The sequence below is a fragment of the Hyperolius riggenbachi genome, chromosome 6 (genome assembly GCF_040937935.1).
Source record: "Hyperolius riggenbachi isolate aHypRig1 chromosome 6, aHypRig1.pri, whole genome shotgun sequence".
Taxonomy (NCBI): Eukaryota; Metazoa; Chordata; class Amphibia; order Anura; family Hyperoliidae; genus Hyperolius; species Hyperolius riggenbachi.
Window position 1 is genome coordinate 348,351,952 of NC_090651.1, and position 20,629 is coordinate 348,372,580.

General features: G+C 47.7%; 1 protein-coding gene and 1 long non-coding RNA gene across 5 annotated transcripts in view; one reads left to right on the top strand and one right to left on the bottom strand.

Annotated features, from left to right (window-relative positions):
- Positions 1–20,629, bottom strand: part of ATP13A2 (ATPase cation transporting 13A2) — a 77,644-nt gene that overhangs the window by 41,513 nt on the left and 15,502 nt on the right. The window contains exons 1-3 of one of the 4 annotated variants that reach the window (XM_068241579.1): positions 12,536–12,614; positions 2,438–2,514; positions 102–269 (exon numbers count right to left, since the gene is read on the bottom strand). In XM_068241579.1, the coding sequence (XP_068097680.1) occupies positions 102–269; positions 2,438–2,440 (171 nt within the window). In that variant the 5' untranslated portion in view covers positions 2,441–2,514; positions 12,536–12,614. Of the gene's footprint in view, positions 1–101; positions 270–2,437; positions 2,515–9,784; positions 9,791–9,926; positions 9,991–12,535; positions 12,615–20,629 lie in introns of those variants that run through there. The other 3 variants (XM_068241580.1, XM_068241581.1, XM_068241578.1) reach the window with 3 other exon arrangements.
- LOC137521817 (uncharacterized) lies at positions 9,978–17,000 on the top strand. Its single transcript, XR_011022213.1, has 2 exons — positions 9,978–10,045; positions 16,639–17,000. It is a non-coding gene; the product is annotated as an uncharacterized lncRNA (long non-coding RNA).

A 20,629-nucleotide genomic window follows, 5' to 3' on the forward strand; every position in this document is an offset into this window, starting at 1 on the left:
TAGTCACTTCTGGCACAATCTGTAAAAGAAATACATGAGCTGATTTCTCAGCATCACGCACTTAGGGACCAACCACGCGCAAGCACACTTGCCCCTCGCACCTGGATGATAATGATGTCTGCCTCGGCCAATGGGCAGCGGCGGTGGGTGAGCAGGACATAGAGGCGTGGCTTCCAGTGGAAGAGGACGAGGAGCAGGCCCAGCGTCAGAACGCAGAGGATATAGTACACGACTGTCCATCCTGTCACTTTCCGGTACCCAGAGAGATCCTTGCGAAAAAAAAAAAAAAAAGACAGAACATCAGAGCAGAGCATCATGGGAAGCGAGAGAGTCATGTGACTACACAGCTCTGGCATTGTGTGGAGCAGCATCATGGGAAGCGGGAGAGTCATGTGACTACACAGCTCTGGCACTGTGAGAAAGAGCAAACATGACTGACTACACACCATACAATCTGAAGCAAATCTTTGAAAGACTAAATTGTGTGGCTGCATTTATTCTAGTCAGTTTAATAAATCAGTCAGAAAGTCAAAGTGTGATTGATGAGATTTACATTCACAAACATTCCTATCCAACAACTGCGTATTCCCACACCATCCAATCAGTTCTCTGAATATTAACAACCTATTAAAAAGTTAATAAGTATTCACCTTCATAATCAATTTGAAGGACAACTGTAACAAGAGGGCTATGGAGGCTGCCATATTTATTTCATTTTAAGCAATACCAGTTGCCTGGCCACCCTGCTGATCCTCTGCCTCTAATACATTTAGCCATAGCCCCTGAACAAGCATGCAGCAGATCAGCTGTTTCTGGCATTATTGTCAGATCTGACATGATTAGCTGCATGCTTGTTTCTGGTTTTATTCAAACACTTCTGCAGCCAAACAGACCAGCAGGGCTGCCAGGCAACTGGTATTGTTTAAAAGGAAATAAATATGGCAGCCTCCAGATGCCTCTCACTACAGTTCTCCTTTAACCACACTATGGAATCAATTGTTCTACAGCACAGCTGGATTGTATTGTGTGTAGCCGTGCGTTGTTATTTTTGGCAGATCTGATGACGCGATGGTTTCTGCCAGTCATCTATTGATCCATCCCCGTACACTCAATCAATAAACGATCAGTAACTAATGGGATTTTATCGATAAGAGCTCTGATTGGTTGTGGCTGTAATGTTAGGCGAGTACCAGAGGATTGGTGGTCACAATGGTTTGTATGGCATGAATTGGTATAATGAGAGCAGAGCAACTGCTCCATCAATTCCACTGAAACCTGATGGAGATCCAATGATGGAAGACGGTTAAACAGAACTGTCCAGTCATGGCGGAATCGGAGGCCTCCTTGTAGATCTACTGATCTACTAGGCCTGAACAATAAATCAAATTTAAACCAAAATTGTGATCACCAAGATTACGATTTCGGAATCGTCAAAGCGGCGATTTCCGTGACGTCATTTCCGCATGGGGGAAGTTTGAAGAAGCGGCTTGAAACTTTCCCCAAGTCCCGGCGCGTGCGGCTGACAGAGGAGACACAGAGGGTGCACAAAGACAGGGGCAGAGAGAGAGAGAGAGACACAGAGGGTGCACAAATAAAGACAGGGACAGAGAGAGACACAGATGGGGGCACAGAGACAAATGGGGCACAAAGAGAGACAGGGGGACAGAGAGGCACAGAGGGGGAACAAAGCTTGATTTGAAGGAAATCGTGAATCATATAGAAATCGTGATTACATTTTTCCCTAAAATCATTCAGGCCTAATATCTACCAGAGTATAGTGTATGGGCAGCACAGATCTAGTGAGATTGGAGGAGACAGTATAGTGTATTATTATTATTATTAACATAGCACTGACCTCTTCCGTAGCGCTGTACATTGTCTTGTCACTAACTGTCCTCAGAGGAGCTCACAATCTAGTCCCTGCCATAGTCATATATGTCTATGTTTGTATCATGTAGTGTATGTATTGTAGTCTAGGGACAATTTAGGAGGAAACCAATTTATCTGTATGTTTTGGGGATGTGGGAGGAAACCGAGTGCCCAGGGGAAACCCACACAGACACAGGGAGAACATACAAATTCCTTGCAGATAATGACCTGGCTGGGATTTGAACTGGGGACCGAGCAATGCAAGGCGAGAGCGCTAACCACTACATCATGGTGCTGCCCGTATGTGTGTATGGGCAGCACTGATCTAGTGAGACTGGGGGAAGATTGTATTGTATGGGCAGCACAGATCTAGTGAGATTGTATAGTGTATGGGCAGCACAGAGCTAGTGAGATTGTATAGTGTATGGGCAGCACAGATCTAGTGAGATTGTATAGTGTATGGGCAGCACAGAGCTAGTGAGATTGTATAGTGTATGGGTAGCACAGATCTCGTGAGATTGGGGAAGATTGTATAGTGTATGGAACGAGCGCTGTGTTAGGTACTCACCATACACGACTGGGCTTTCCACGCCGGCAGTGTCCCGTAGTTGTTGGCTTGCCGCTCCCCCAGCAGCTGGCTGCTGTCTGCAAATAAACAGGACAAGAGAGAGGATGATAGGAGTGTCACCAGAAGGAGACCGGACACCAATAAGTACTGACCGCATAACAAAAATCATTACTGAAACCCCCCCTCTCCTATGCATGGGGGTAACAGTCTGACAGGTGAGGAAAGACTGGAAAATCTGGACCTGTTCCTGGCCACGCCTCCTCAGAACACTGACCCTGAATGTGGAGGAGTCCAGGCACAGCACAAAGACAGCAGGGTTCTCCCCACAACAGCTGACGCTCTACAGCAGGGCTCTCACCACAAGAGCTGACGCTCAACAGCAGGGTTCTCCCCACAAGAGCTGACATTCTACAGCAGGGCTCTCACCACAAGAGCTTACACTTTACAGCAGGGGCGTCAGTGGGGGTCCTGGTGTGATAGGCAGCCCCTGGTCCCTGCATCTCTATTCCTCAGCAGTCAGTGGGCGCCCTGCTCTCCTCCCTCCATTATTATACAGCAGCTCCCTGCTTCAGTCTTTAGAATATCGAAATATCAGCAACCTGGAGAGAGGAGCTTCCGGACAGTCGGAACGCTTCACAGCTCTCGTATCCCTCGGGCTGATTAACATCATGTGAGGTCGCAGCAGGAAATTAATTTCCCACGCTGACGTCAGACTGTAGTCTTATCACCACTTCCAGTTTCCGTATTCCAGGCTAAAGTCCACAGAGGCAAAATGCCAGCGACACGGCTAGGGACAGCGACTCGGAAAAATGTCACCTCACTGTCACACAGTATAACCAGGGACACTCGCACAATGTCACACTAAATGTCACAAATATAAAAACAAAAGTTGTATAATTTACAAATGTTTTCCTCCTATCCTCAGTGCACTGACCCCCGTCTGGGAAACTCTTTCAAATGGTAACTCGAGCAAACACTTATGTTGGTGCCTAGTACACACTTTCACCACTGCCATGTAGTAGGAGAGCAAACCTGCATGATAGGTTCATAGTATTCAGAATCTATTGGCCCTCATACTACATAGAGGTGCTAAAATAGGCCAGTCAAAACTAGATGTATGTAACAGGCTTAAGATTACTGTGATTGTTCTGACACTCTGCAGACTTTCTCCCTGCTCAGCTGTCTGACTCACACGGAGTCAGACAGCTGACACTGCATGCAATGAGTAAAAGTGGATCAGAGATAAACTTACTAATTGCATAATTGTGTTCCTTTCATATAGTTTACAGGGCATTCCTCAAGCCAAATACTTTTTTTGTTTTGTTTTAATACTCAAATTCCCTATAAACTAAACAAGCCTCGCCCACAGCTTCTTTTTTGCCTTGGCAGTGTAGCAAGGGCTTATGGTCTGTGGCTGGATAGTGTAAGGGTTAAGGGCTCAGCCTCTGACACAGGAGACCAGGGTTCGAACCTCGGCTCTGCCTGTTCAGTAAACCAACACCTTTGGCAAGTCTCCCTAACACTGCTACTGCCTATAGAGCGCATCCTAGAGGCTGCAGCTCTGGCGCTTTGAGTCCGTCAGGAGAAAAGCGCGATATAAATGATCTGTGTTTCTTGTGTTTGTTATAGGAGCTGTCTGGGCAGGAGGACGAGGTTACTAGCCAGAGATTTCAGAGGCAGAGGGGAGGAGGAGAGGGGACTGAATTTACACACAGGCAAGCTGATAACATCTCCAGCCCTTAGCTTGTGACAGTGTGACAAACAGAACATGGCTGCTCTCATATCACAGGAATAAATAATCATATACTGTTGAAGCAGTTTGCAGCTAGATATGCTGTGTAAACTAGCTACACTTAAGATATATAGACAAGTTACTTGTTACAGTTTTTCATCTCGGATCCGGTACACACCTTCAATTCTGATTGGCCGATCACTGACCATTTATACCACATCCAGGTTTTAAATACAATGAGCAGATTGTGTACATAAACTCATACTACCCGGAGGTGGTAAAATTGGTCAGCGATTGGCCCATCAGAATTGAAGGTGTGTACCAGGCTTTAGAGAGAAGTACAGAAATAGGTTGCTGAACTAACCACTTCAAAAAGTAAAAACTAGCAGGCTAGCAGCAAGAACTAGAGGGGTGAGCAGCCCAAAAATGGCAAGCGGAAATGCAACCATTAACATCGCCTACATTTTAGCCACGTGTTCCAGTGGCTGCTGCTGGGAATGGTCATAGAACTGCAGCGGCTAAACCTCTCCTGTGACACAAGCTTAAAGGACAACTGAAGTGAGAGGGATATGGAGGCTGACATTTATCTTTTAAACAATACCAGTAGCCTGGCTGTCCAGATTGCAGCAGCATCTGAATAACACCAGATACAAGCATGCAGCTAATGTTATACTGGTAGGTGAACAGAGGCGCCAGAAGGATCAAAATACATAAAATTTTATAAAATTGCTGGGAGGAAGTGGTGGACTTACCTCCGTTAAAGCAGACACCAAGGACTGTAATTATATAGATATACACATTTATTGAAAATACCCCAAGAATGCAACGCGTTTCGCGGGCACAGCCCACTTCTTCAGGCAATAAGCAGGGGATAAACAGCAGCAATTCAGTTATAGCCAGCAGAGCACCTCTGGGACAGTCCTTGGTGTCTGCTTTAACAGAGTTAAGTCCACCACTTCCTCCCAGCAATTTTTTAAAATTTGATGTACTTTTATCCTTCTGGCGCCTCTGTTCACCTACCAATATATTTGAGTCCACCCCAGGTGGAGGGGTGATCTACCCCCTTATTTCCTATCTACAGAGAGCGACTTCTTAATCCTGAGTGAGGACAGGTCTAATCTCCTCACCTGCCTAATGAGTGGTTACCTAGGTGGTAACCCGTGTTTGTGAGTATTACCATCTCACTGTTTTATTTATCCAATCAATTTTGACATACTACACCATATTGGGCTCTCGATTGCTCTTCAACTTTATACAGCTAATCTTGTCACATCTGACAATGTCAGAAACACCTGATCTGCTGCATGCTTGTTCAGGGGCTATGGCCAAACGTATTAGAGGCAGAGGATCAGCAGGACAGCCGAGCAACTGGTATTGCTTAAAAGGAAATAAATATGGCAGCCTCCATATACCTATCACTTCAGTTGTCCTTAAAGAGAACCCGAGGTGGGAATTACTAATACTATTGGGGCACAGAGGCTGGTTGCGCACACTAAGACCAGCCTCTGTTGCCCCATCGTGTGCCTCCATGTCCCCCCTGCTCGCCGCTATAGAAACCGCAGTGCTGGCGACACACAGCGTGTCGCCAGCACAATGTTTACCTTAGCGCTGTCTGTCAGCGCCGCTCCCCCGCCTCCTCCGCATCGGCGCACCCGCCCGTGTCCCTTCCCTCCCGCTGATAGGAGGGAAGTGACGCGGGCGGGTAGCGGCGATGCGGAGGAGGCGGGGGAGCGGCGCTGACTGACAGCGCTAAGGTAAACATTGTGCTGGTGACGCGCTGCGTGTCGCCAGCACTGCGGGGTCTATAGCGGCGAGCAGGGGGGACATGGAGGCACACGATGGGGCAACAGAGGCTGGTCTTAGTGTGCGCAACCAGCCTCTGTGCCCCAATAGTATTAGTAATTCCCACCTCGGGTTCTCTTTAATGCTGGGCATACGCGGTTCATTTTTTTCCACTCGATTCTCCGCTCGATCGATTTTGCCACTCAATTCTCTTATCTTCCACTCGTTTTCCTTATCTTTTTTCATTCACTTCAATGAGAAATCGAGGGGCAAACTGATTGAACGGCGATCAGACGTCGGAAATTATCTATTGAACCCATCTATCTACTACAAAAATGAACCGTGTATTCCCAGCATAAAACTCCAGGATAAGCAGCTTCTCAAAGGCGTCCTCAAGAATGCTGAAGGAGGAAAGGCCCTGAACACAAGTTGGGGATGGGCCTCTGACCACATAAATATTAATAGGAACTCCGCTGGACTCTGCTGTGAGCTGAAGTTCTGCTTCCCCTTACTGGGTGGAGTCGCATTGTGTGCGATGGCTGGATAGTCATTCTCTGGGCATAAGAGCTGACTCTCTGTCTCCAGGGAAAGCTTTAATAACTCTCTCCCCACCCTCACCACATAATGTAAAGAGTTCCAACTACAAAATCAACAAAAAAAGTGAATGTATTCCTGACTATGCCTCCCATTGTAAGCTCACCAGCCATTGTGTGCAGTTGAAGAACCAGTTCTGCAAGATGTATTCTGACAGCAGAAAAAAAACCACATGACTGGGACGCAGGACAGGTCCTCTTATACTAGAGGTGCATCCCCACCTCCCCTTCCCCAACACAATAAAGCCCCCTCCCCCAAACCACAGGCAACAATAACTGACACAGGACAGGTCCTCTTATACCAGGGGCCAGCTCCCCCCACCCCATCATACACACACTAGGGGGCAGGTCCTCTTATACCAAGGGGCCGGCCCAGTAACCCTTCCCCAACACACACGTGGGGGGCAAGCCCCCTCCACCCACCTCACACCAAGGGCAACAATGACCAGCGCAGGACAGGTCCTCTTATACCAGGGACCAGCTCCCCCCAACCCCATCATATACACACACACTAGGGGGCAGGTCCTCTTATACCAAGGGGCAGCTCCAACACACACTGGGGCCAACCTCACACCAAGGGCAGCAATGACTGGCGCAGGACAGGTCCTCTTATGACAAGCGGAAGGGGGAGGTTCCCCACCACCACACACACACACCAGGGGCCGTGACTGACCCAGGGCATACCAGGAGCTGCCCCCTTCTTCCATGCTGGGATTTGTAGTTCAACTCAGCTCCATTACATTATTAGGTGTGCGTCACACAGCTCTGTACATTTGTTATGGAGAGAGGTATGCTGAGATTTGTAGTTCACCTCAAGTATATTACATTATCAGGTATAGAAGACCGGTACACTTCCTACAGAGAGAGGTATGGCCAGGCATGCTGGAAGTTGTAGTTCACCTAAGGCACATTATCAGTCGTACTTGTGCCACATAGGAGCATCGTTCATCTCCTATGGATAGAAGATTGGTCAGGCTGAGGTATGAAGGCATGCTGGGATTTGTAGTCCACCGCAGGTACATTAGTCTCTGTATACGTGTCACACGCGTGTTCTCATCACACAGAGCTGTGTGTAGTTTGTGTCTTACATTAATTAATGTGAGTTTCCGGAACTCTCACTCTGCAAACATCGCCGGAGCCGCTGGAGAGATTACTGGAACGCCGGCCAGCATTTCTAAAGGGGAACACCAGACTTGTGTCCTTGCTTTGGGGTCTGTCAGGTATTTCCTGCTGTCTGTGTCCCAGCTGGGGAGACTTCCTGTGATTCCCCCACCTGCATTATTCTATTACAATAACATTTCTATAGCGCTTTTCTCCCATAGGACTCAAAGCACTTAGGCTCTCTCAGATTCAGTAATTGGTAGTAGGATGAAGTGTTAACACAACAACAATTCTATTTCTCCAAATGCCAAACTGAACAGGTGGGCTTTCAGTCTGAATTTAAACACATCCAGAGATGGAGCTGTCCTGATGTGCTGCGGTAAGGAGTTCCATAATGTAGGAGCAGCATGACAGAAGGCTCTAGGACCAAAAGTTTCCAGGTGGACTCTGGGTATGACTAGATTATTAGAACCTGTGGATCTGAGATTGCGAGGATTGCTGCGCAGCTGTAACATTTCTTTCATATATCCAGGGCTCAGATTATTCAGTGATTTAAATGTCAGTAGGCCTATTATTGTGCAGCCAGTATCATCAGTACTGACCCCATCCTGTAACACCACATCCAACCCGTCTGACCGCACTAGAGGTGAGAGCCACGCTGAGGAGATGCGGTCACCAATAGTGTGGAACATAGAGTCACAGCCCATGCCACAAAATCTCCCCAACGTGCAGAAACTACAGTGTAAGCTGGGTACACACATCCAATTTTGATTGGCCAATTATTGCCCATTTTATCATCTCCATTTAGTATGACAGCTCATGTACACAATCTGTTCCTAGTATGCAAAATCTGTTGCCCCTCATAATACATGGAGGTGGCTAACCTAGTCAGTCAACCAAAATTGGATGTATGTACTAGACATCCAATTTTGGTTAAAGGCTTAGGCCCACACACACTCGATTTATGTCCATAGGGCCGACAATGTAAAGACTCATTGCTAGCCTGCAGGCAAGCGAGGTGTTCTATTGCTATGCGGAGGGAGCAGAGGGCCGATAGAGCCGTGCAGGTTGTAGCATTGGGTGGGACAAGTTGGGAGAACAAAGCTCTGCGCCGTTACCGGCCAAAGCGGGAGCAGCTGTACACGTGGATTCTCAGCAGAAGCAGTAGTTTTGAGTTTTATCTAGCTTGCAGGAAGAGATGGACTAGCCCAAATCCTGTCATTCTACTACTTACTGTAAGTGACAGCAACATAGAAGAAAGGTAATTTATGGCTCATTTTACTCTAGGAGAAATGTACTTATTTGTATGCGTTTTCAATTTTAAGATTTTCGCAACAGTTCCTCTTCAATGCTTGGTACACCCGGTGTGATTTTCTGTCCTAGTGCTAATCCTCTGCTTCTGATTTTTTTAGCCATAGACCCTGAACAAGCATGCAGCAAATCAGGCGTTTGACATTATTGTCAAGTCTGACCAGATTAGCTGCATGCTTGTTTCTGGTGCTATTCAGACACTACTGCAGCCAAATAGAAGTGCAGGACTGCCAGGCAACTGGTATTGTTTGAAAGGAAATAAATATGGCAGCCTCCGTATCCTCTCACTTCCGGTGAAAAAAAGTGAACCTGAACTCTTGCACAGGACAGAAAAAAAAAAACAGAGAAATGCACCCTGTATGTATTTAGAGAGTTTAGCCTGTAATTCCCCCTCATCTGTGACTCATCACAAGTTGTAATTTGATCTCTCCCGTGTCATCTGACTGCCACGGCAGATAAGCTCATTTGAAAGGACTGGATGTTAACAATATGTCTGCTTCCATGAAAGCAGGAAGTAGAAACACTGCAGGTGTCCTGATTTACTGCAGGATTTGTGTCCTGTATTGTTTTTTTTCAAAGGTTATTATGCTCTTATCTTTTAGAGCAGAGAGGAAGTTCTGAGCTCAGGTCCGCTTTTTAGACAACATTATTACCCTTTGAAGCTGTAATGCCAATAAACCAATTTCTCGGCTTACATTCAGTAATATAGGCGAGTCAGTCAGCAGCCTGCAGAGACTAATCATTTTTATTTTTCCTACTGAATGGCGGTTACCGAGTGTCAGTTATTGGATGCCAGTTACAATGACGAGTCGCACTGGCCGTACTTACAAGAACTGCTGGAGAATAAATCTATATAAGCAAATAAGACCCCGTTCCTGGGATGTCCGTATACAGCAATGTGATCACTGCAGCCTAGCAACCCTCCAATTCAGGGTGGCAGTTGTACGCAGTGATGTCACTTCCTGTCTACCTGAATAAGATTGTGAAGCCTGGGCAAAGGTAGTTTATGGTTGGGATGTGGGAAACTCCGCCTCCTGGATGCTTTAGTCAGGAAATGACATCACTGCTTACAACTGCCAGCCTGGATTGGCGAGGCACTAGGCCGCAGTTTTCAGTTATCTTTGTGTAATCAGCAGACCTGACATTTTTTACAGGAAAATGTTCAATTAGAGTGTATTCCTCACCAGTGAGGATACAGCGCGCTAGTTTAGCCAACCTGCTACCTGGCCATTTACTCCGATATTCTGCCTCGTGGGGGCCATACACAATGCAATCAACATCGATTTTCACATTTTTCAATGAAAACAAAATTGTTAGTACAAGAAATCAAAACTATTTTTTTTTCAATCAAGGAGAACATTTTTTCTTCAATTTTTTTCAATTAAAACCCGATTGGAAGTGTTGGGGGAGAAAAAAAAAATCAAACAGAAAAACCGTGTTCTATTCAATTGTTTAATCATTCAAAAGCGGCTAGTATAACCGTTTGATTTTATAAATTATTCAATCAAGCAGAAAAAAAAACTAATAAAAAATTGAACGGTGTCCGAACCCCTTCAAGGTGGCCCTACACACAGTTTTATGTTTTTTGTTTTGTTTTTTATTTTTGAGAATTACAATAGATTTGTCAGATGAACTTAGATATTTGGAACATCTGGCTAATATAACTATATGCAAAAAAAACAAAACAAAAAAAAAACCCAAAAGCTTCCCATAAAACTTGCTTAATTTCTAAATTAAGACGCTATCTTCTGAAAAATTGATCAGAAAAATCAAGTCACTCCTGATTCACCAAAAAAAAAAAAAAAAAAATCAGATTTCTCAGTGAAAGAGAAACAAAACAACCTTGTAAAACAGGAAAAGCAAACGTTTTTATTGTATTGTGTGTGGATGCCATTACACTTTGTACACACATTCCATAAATCATTAAGTGATCATGTCAGTTGACATGAATGTATGCTGTAAAATGGAGGATTGCTCTTGTTCCTCCTTTCACCACTTAACAGCATTATGAGTGGGGCAGCTATATTGCCCCTATCATGTGTCTGTAACGGTAGGCTGGGGTAAAACACCAGATTGTGGCCCCTCTAATGGGCAGTTAAAGTGGACCTGTTCCAGAGCCGGTTCTAGACTTTTTGTTGCCTGAGGCAACCTTGTGAGGATGCACCCCACCCCTGATTTGGAATGATCGCACAGCACCCGACAATTTCATTTAATGTTCTCACATGACATGCTGCAGCTTAACACAATAGCACACTGGCTGGCTGTGAGTCTGTGACAAACAAAACTGCTCACCCTCAGCCACTCCATTCCTCCTCAGTCAGGACAGCAGTGCCACCTCCTCCCTTCTGCTGTGCAAGTCAAATAAAACACTGCTTCTCTCCTGCCTCCTCCCTCACTGGGGGCGGTTCTACCGAACTGGAGGATGAAGCAGCCTGGACGGGGGTGTCAGCTGTCGGCAGGGGGCCCCTCCCTCCCTCACCTGGGTTCCCCCCCACCCCTCCAGCTACATGTGCAAAAGTAATTAAAATGTATGTATGGGGCGAGCGGGGAGCTTATCTTCTGTACTTCCTCCGCTCGTCGTGTCACTACCTGCAATTCCGCCCTCTATACTTCAGAGAGAGGCATTGCAGGTAGCGCACGGTGAGCGGAGGTAGTAAGGAAGCTCGCTGCATACATACATTTTAATTACTTTTGCACATGTAGCTGGAGGGGCAGGGGGGACGGGGGGACCCAGGTGAGGGAGGTGGGGTCCCCCCTCCCCGACAGCTGTCACCCCGTCCTGGCTGCTATCACCTCCCGCATGGCGGCCCCTTCTCCCCCCACAGGCTGGGACACAGAAACGGATCCATTTCTGTGTCCAAATCTGCCTGTGTAGAGGGGGATCCGTTTTCCTATAGCCTGCCACTACCCCTCCGTGTATCCATATCCATGTGCGGCCCGGGAAAATGCAGCAGATCCCGACCTTCCATTCAGGATTCTAAAACAGGTCCCCGCAAAACGCAGACGGATCCGTTTTTTGCTTGGGTCAAGACGGCTGCTATTTTTAACATTGCTATCTGTGGCTCCGGTTTCATCAGGTATTAAAAAAAAACGGAGCTAAGGATACGTTCCCAGACCTGGTGTGAACCTACTCAAGTCATCCCTTTCAACATCCCAACCCTGCAGGTGAGTGATAAGAAAAGCAGGACAGGGAAGAGACTGAGAGCAGGAGATGTACTGCCCACAGCAATCAGAGGAAAAGGACTCACTCCCCGAGATAATGAATAATTCACATACAGAAAGGTATGGCGTCAGAGTATAGTTACAGAACAGTGTGTGTGTGTGTGAGTGAGTGAGCGAGTGTGTGAACAGAGAGGGTCGCTGTCAGCGATCATTCTCAGCCCCCCCACCTCCAACACACACACTACAGGTATAGGGCCGGATGACACAGACAGGAAGCGCTGTGAATCTTCATAGAGGAGCCGGAGGAGGAGATCAGGGAGAGGATTTTGTGTCTCTATAAAATAAACACATAAAAAGGAGCCACACCAAATACGGAAACAGCAGCAGGAGCACCACAAGCCCCAGCATTCCCCTCACCTGAGCCTCAGCAGCCGGTCATCCTGTGCGAGTGCGGAGGGTGACGTTCTCGCCCTGGTCTGGGTGTAACAGGTGAACACCTGGAATGTACACGGACCCTCCCCCCGCTCACACACAGCCACATGGCAGCCAGAAGAACAGGTTCTACCATCTGACAGCCAGGACAGGCCGTGCGACCGCACACATACACCTGCAGCTACCGGCCATGTGACCGCATCCATACACCTGTTACTGCAGCTACTGGCCATTAGACCACATCCATACCAGTCACTGCAACTACCTGCCGTGTGACCACATCCATACACCTGTCCTGCAGCTACCCGCTGTGTGACCACATCCATACACCTCATACTGCAGCCACCAGCCATGCGACCACATCCATACCCCTGTCACTGCAGCTACCGGCCACTAGACCACATCAATACACCCATCACTACAGCTGCCGGCCCTGTGACCACATCCACACACCTGTCACTGCAGCTACCGGCCATGAGACCACATCAATACACCCATCACTACAGCTGCCGGCCCTGTGACCACATCCACACACCTGTCACTGCAGCTACCGGCCATGAGACCACATCAATACACCCATCACTACAGCTGCCGGCCCTGTGACCACATCCACACACCTGTCACTGCAGCTACCGGCCATGAGACCACATCAATACACCCATCACTACAGCTGCCGGCCCTGTGACCACATCCACACACACCTGTCACTGCAGCTACCAGCCACGAGACCACATCAATACACCCATCACTACAGCTGCCGGCCCTGTGACCACATCCACACACCTGTCACTGCAGCTACCGGCCATGAGACCACATCAATACACCCATCACTACAGCTGCCGGCCCTGTGACCACATCCACACACCTGTCACTGCAGCTACCGACCATGTGACCACATCCATACACCTGTCACTGCAGCTACCGGCCATGTGACCACATCCATACACCCGTCACTGCAGCTACCTGCCGTGTGACCACATCCATACACCTGTCACTGCAGCTACCGGCCATGTGACCGCATCCATACCCGTCACTGCAGCTACCGGCCATGAGACCACATCCATACACCTGTCACTGCAGCTACCGGCCACGAGACCACATCAATACACCCATCACTACAGCTGCCGGCCCTGTGACCACATCCACACACCTGTCACTGCAGCTACCGGCCATGAGACCACATCAATACTTCCATCACTACAGCTGCCGGCCCTGTGACTACATCCACACACCTGTCACTGCAGCTAGCGGCCATGTGACCACATCCATACACCTGTCACTGCAGCTACCGGCCATGTGACCACATCCATACACCCGTCACTGCAGCTACCTGCCGTGTGACCACATCCATACACCTGTCACTGCAGCTACCGGCCATGTGACCGCATCCATACCCCTGTCACTGCAGCTACTGGCCATGAGACCACATCCATACACCTGTCACTGCAGCTACCGGCCATGTGACCGCATCCATACACCCGTCACTGCAGCTACTGGCCATGTGACCACATCCATACACCTGTCACTGCAGCTACCTGCCGTGTGACCACATCCATACACCTGTCACTGCAGCTACCGGCCATGTGACCGCATCCATACCCCTGTCACTGCAGCTACCGGCCATGAGACCACATCCATACACCTGTCACTGCAGCTACTGGCCATGAGACCACATCCATACACCTGTCACTGCAACTACCGGCCATGTGACCGCATCCATACACCCGTCACTGCAGCTACTGGCCATGTGACCACATCCATACACCTGTCACTGCAGCTGCCGGCCCTGTGACCACATCCATACACCGGTCACTGCAGCTACTGGCCATGAGACCACATCCATACACCAGTCACTGCAGCTACCGGCCATGTGACCACATCCATACACCCGTCACTGCAGCTACTGGCCCTGTGACCACATCCATACACCCGTCACTACAGTTGCCGGCCCTGTGACGACATCCATACACCTGTCACTGCAGCTACCGGCCATGTGACCACATCCATACACCTGTCACTGCAGCTGCCGGCCCTGTGACCACATCCATACACCCGTCACTACAGTTGCCGGCCCTGTGACCACATCCATACACCTGTCACTGCAGCTAACGGCCATGTGACCACATCCATACACCCGTCACTACAGCTGCCGGCCATGTGACCACATCCATACACCCGTCACTACAGCTGCCGGCCCTGTGACCACATCCATAACCCTGTCACTGCAACTACTGGTCGTGTGACCACATCCATACACCTGTCACTGCAGCTACCAGCCATGTGACCACATCAATACACCTGTCACTGCCGCTACTGGCCATGTGACCACATCCATAAACATGTCACTGCATCTACCGTCCATGTGACCACATCCATACCCCTGTCACTGCATCTACCGCCCGTGTGACCACATCCATACACCTGTCACTGCAGCCACCAGCCATGCGACCACATCCATACCCCTGTCACTGCATCTACCGCCCGTGTGACCACATCCATACACCTGTCACTGCAGCCACCAGCCATGCGACCACATCCATACCCCTGTCAATGCAGCTAACGGCCATGTGACCACATCCATACACCTGTCACTGCAGCTACCGGCCATGTGACCACATCCATACACCTGTCACTGCAGCTAACGGCCATGTGACCACATCCATACCCCTGTCACTGCAGCTACCGGCCATGTGACCACATCCATACCCCTGTCACTGCAGCTAACGGCCATGTGACCACATCCATACCCCTGTCACTGCATCTACCGCCCGTGTGACCACATCCATACACCTGTCACTGCAGCCACCAGCCATGCGACCACATCCATACCCCTGTCACTGCAGCTAACGGCCATGTGACCACATCAATACACCTGTCACTGCAGCTAACGGCCATGTGACCACATCCATACCCCTGTCACTGCAGCTAACGGCCATGTGACCACATCCATACCCCTGTCACTGCATCTACTGCCTGTGTGACCACATCCATACCCCTGTCACTGCAGCTACTGGCCATGTGACCAAATCCATACACCTGTCACTGCAGCCAACGGCCATGTGACCACATCAATACACCTGTCACTGCAGCTACCGGCCATGTGACCACATCCATACACCTGTCACTGCAGCTAACAGCCATGTGACCACATCAATACTCCTGTCACTGCAGCTACCGGCCATGTGACCACATCAATACACCTGTCACTGCAGCTACTGGTCATGTGACCAAATCCATACACCTGTCACTGCAGCCAACGGCCATGTGACCACATCAATACACCTGTCACTGCAGCTACTGGCCATGTGACCACATCCATACACCTGTCACTGCAGCTACCGGCCATGTGACCACATCCATACACCTGTCACTGCAGCTACCGGCCATGTGACCGCATCCATACACTTGACCACACTCTTATGAGGGGGGGGGGGGGGACTCAAAGCGCCAGAGCTACAGCCACTAGGACGCGCTCTATAGGCAGTAGCAGTGTTAGGGAGACTTGCCCAAGGTCTCCTACTGAATAGGTGCTGGCTTACTGAACAGGCAGAGCCGAGATTCGAACCCAGGTGTCCTGTGTCAGAGGCAGAGCCCTTAACTATTACACTATCCAGCCAGAGTTAGAGCTATTGACAACCTGTGTTATAAGCTGCTGTTACTGCACCCTGTTAATCTGTTTTTCTGAAATTCTTTATGTCTTATTCCTACCTTGTGCCCTGTATATTTCCTGCATTTGTCAAAACCATTTCCGGGCGCTATCCATTAGTGCTTGGTGAATAAAAACTGATTGTGATAATGTGTCAGCATATGTCCACAAGTCTAGGCCCAATTTATGGGGGGGGATGAATTATCTGTATGTACTTGGGGTATAGGGGGGGAAGAAGAAGAAGACAAAAAAGCAGTGCCTGGAGGAAACCCACACGGACACCTGAAGGGAACACCCGCCCCCACCCTCCCAGCAGAAGTGTGCAGCACCTTCCCCTCCTCATCTTCTGGTATGACCCATGTAGGGGTTGCTATCCTTTCAGCACAGAAAACAAATTTTACAACAATGCAGTTAAATATTCTGAATCTCTTTATGTTCTCAGAGCTCAATGACTCCCACACAACACATCGAATGAGGCTGATCACTTCCATAAAAAGCACAATAAACACAGAAGCACAAAGTCCAACATGGTGAAACCAGCGTCAGCCAATCAGCCGACACCTGCAGGTAATGCGGCACAGATACTGAAGAACGTGAACACTTTCAAAAAAAAAATTCTTTGAGGTTTGGAACTGCCAGAGGCTTCGAATAAGTGAGCAGGAGAACTGGAAAAACCAAACTATCTGAACCAATCACCATCTGGTAGGACTATGGCCAGTCACGTCAACACAGCTGCGTATCTGACATCCTGGGGCAAAGGTTACTATGTGCAATGGCGGGACAGGAAAATAAATTAAAAAAATATGATCGTCTTCTCCCCATTCCACCATCCTGCTGACTACACCACACAGAGGAAACATGGTTTCTCACACCTCAAGTGATGGAGCTGAGGACCTCCAATTATCCCACCATCCTGCTGACTACGCCACACAGAGACAACATCATACCTAAAATCACAAACACTTGTCCACATGACAGCCCAGGGGCCCCAGGTCTCACTCGCTGGGGCCCCCAAACCACCATGCGACACCTAGAGGGAAGTGTGGGCAAGCCCTGGACCTCTCACCCCACCACCTCTGAACTGAATGCCAACTGCACAAAAACACAATTGCTAACTTCCAGCTAGTGTTTTTGTGCAGTTGGCATTCAGTTCAGAGGTGGTGGGGTGAGTTCCCTGGAGGTGAGAGGTCCAGGGCTTGCCCACACTTCCCTCTAGGTGTTGCATGGTGGTTTGGGGGCCCCAGCGAGTGAGAGAGACCTGGGGCCCCTGGGCTGTCATGTGGACCAGTGTTTGTGATTTTAAATTTCTTTTTTGCAGCTTCTAGGATGCGGTCGACAGGTGAGTGGTTAGGGAGGGGACCGTGTGGGAGATGTGCCTACACGGGGCGTCCCTGTAAACGATGCAATTCACGATTGCGTCCAACCGAAGCCTCCCACCTGAATGCTAATTTATGTAATTCCTGCTGGATTTGGTACAGCAAGCAAAGGGTGTATGACAGTACACCTGATTGGCTGACTGGCATCTGCTGGCCAGATAGAGGCAGGATATTGCTCTAGCTGGAAGTTAGCAATTGTGTTTTTGTGCAGACCACATCATACCTCCCAACTTTTTGAGATTAGAAAAAGGGACACTTAAGCCATACCCCTGTCACACCCCTGGTCACGCCCACCACGCCAAGATTCCATAAGAAAAATGGGTTGTTTTATAATTAACTTTTTATCCTGGTTCATTTTCCTTCATATTAACATTTTAAAATGAGTAATATATCAATTTGAAGGATGGGAATAAAGTTTAGAGTCAAACACATTTTTTTATATTTATATAGAAAGAGGGACAAAGTCCGGAAAGAGGGACAAATGAGGGGAAAAGAGGGACAGGACTCCCAAAAAGGGACTGTCCCTCCGAAAGAGTGACAGTTGGGAGCTATGGACAACACGACGCCCTAAACCTCACTGCTGGAGCCGAGGCCTCCAATCATCCCACCATCCTGCTGACTACGGCAGAGAGACAATATGGTTTCTCACACCTCAGTTATGGGAATCAAGGTTTCAAACCATCCCACCAGCCTGCTGACTTCACCACAGAGACAAGGCGTCTCACACCTCAGTGACGGAAGCCGAGGTCTTCAATTATCCCACCATCCTGCCACCTACACCACACAGAGACAACATAGTATCTCTCACCTTGAGCTCAAGGCAACACATGCAGATGACTAATGTCACGGTGGATCAGTTCTTTAAGATCCCGACGTCATAGTTACATAGTTATTTTGGTTGAAAAAAGACATACGTCCATCGAGTTCAACCAGTATAAAGTACAACACCAGCCTGCTCCCTCACATATCCCTGTTGATCCAGAGGAAGGCGAAAAAACCCTTACAAGGCATGGTCCAATTAGCCCCTAAAGGGAAAAATTCCTTCCCGACTCCAGATGGCAATCAGATAAAATCCCTGGATCAACATCATTAGGCATTACCTAGCAATTGTAGCCATGGATGTCTTTCAACGCAAGGAAAGCATCTAAGCCCCCTTTAAATGCAGGTATAGAGTTTGCCATAACGACTTCCTGTGGCAATGCATTCCACATCTTAATCACTCTAACTGTAAAGAACCCTTTCCTAAATAAATGGCTAAAACGTTTTTCCTCCATGCGCAGATCATGTCCTCTAGTCCTTTGAGAAGGCCTAGGGACAAAAAGCTCATCCGCCAAGCTATTATATTGCCCTCTGATGTATTTATACATGTTAATTAGATCCCCTCTAAGGCGTCTTTTCTCTAGACTAAATAAACCCAGTTTATCTAACCTTTCTCGATAAGTGAGACCTTCCATCCCACGCATCAATTTTGTTGCTCGTCTCTGCACCTGCTCTAAAACTGCAATATCTTTTTTGTAATGTGGTGCCCAGAACTGAATTCCATATTCCAGATGTGGCCTTACTAGAGAGTTAAACAGGGGCAATATTATGCTAGCATCTCGAGTTTTTATTTCCCTTTTAATGCATCCCAAAATGTTGTTAGCTTTAGCTGCAGCTGCTTGGCATTGAGTACGATTATTTAACTTGTTGTCAATGAGTACTCCTAAGTCCTTCTCCAAGTTTGATGTCCCCAACTGTATCCCATTTATTTTGTATGGTGCTAGACCATTAGTACGTCCAAAATGCATGACCTTACATTTGTCAACATTGAATTTCATCTGCCATGTATGTGCCCATATAGCCATCCTATCCAGATCCTATTGCAATATGACACTATCTTCCTGAGAGTTGATGATTCTGCACAATTTTGTATCATCTGCAAAAATAGCAACATTGCTCACTACTGCATCTACTAGGTCATTAATAAATAATTTGAAGAGCACTGGACCCAGTACAGACCCCTGTGGGACCCCACTGCTAACAGTCTCCCATTTTGAGTACGATCCATTGACCACAACTCTTTGTTTTCTGTCCATTAGCCAGTTCCCTATCCATGAACACAGACTCTTCCCCAGTCCTTGCATCCTCAACTTTTGCACCAGACTTTTGTGGGGAACAGTGTCGAAGGCCTTTGCAAAGTCCAAGTATATCACATCTACAGCATTCCCAATATCCATATTAGCATTCACTACCTCATAAAAGCTGAGCATGTTAGTCAAACAGGACCTGTCTTTAGTAAACCCATGTTGATGCTGAGAAATAAGATTATTTTCTACTATGAAGTCATGTATAGTATCTCTTAGTAACCCCTCAAATAGTTTGCATACAACTGATGTTAAACTTACAGGTCTATAATTTCCTGGATCAGATTTTTTGCCCTTCTTAAATAATGGGAAAACGTGGGCTGTACGCCAATCCACTGGGACTCTGCCAGTTGCAAGAGAGTCACAAAAGATAAGATAAAGGGGTTTATCTATAACTGAACTTAATTCCCTTAGGACCCGAGGATGCATGCCATCCGGGCCAGGTGCCTTGTCCATTTTTAATTTATTTAGTCTTGCCTTCACTTCTTCCTGCGTTAAGTATTTAATATTACAGTTAGAAGATTGAGACTCTTCCGCCTCTGTAGTTTGCAACAGTGCTGTTTCTTTTGTGAAGACAGAAGCAAAGAAAGCATTTAATAACTCTGCCTTACCTTGGTCATCCACCATTGCGTTCCCACCCTCATCCTTTAGGAGTCCTATACAGTCAACCTTTCTTTTTTTAGAGTTAATGTACTTGTAAAACTTTTTTGGGTTAGATTTGATATCCTTAGCGATTTGTTTTTCAGCTTCAATCTTTGCCTGCCTAATTTCTTTTTTACAATTTTTATTGCACTCCTTATAATTGCTTAGTGCAGCCTCGGTCCCCTCCTGTTTTAAGACCTTATAGGCATTATTTTTCCTCTTCATTTTATCTTTAACCTTTCTATTCATCCATAGAGGCCTTTTTTTATTCCTAGACATTTTGTTTCCATAT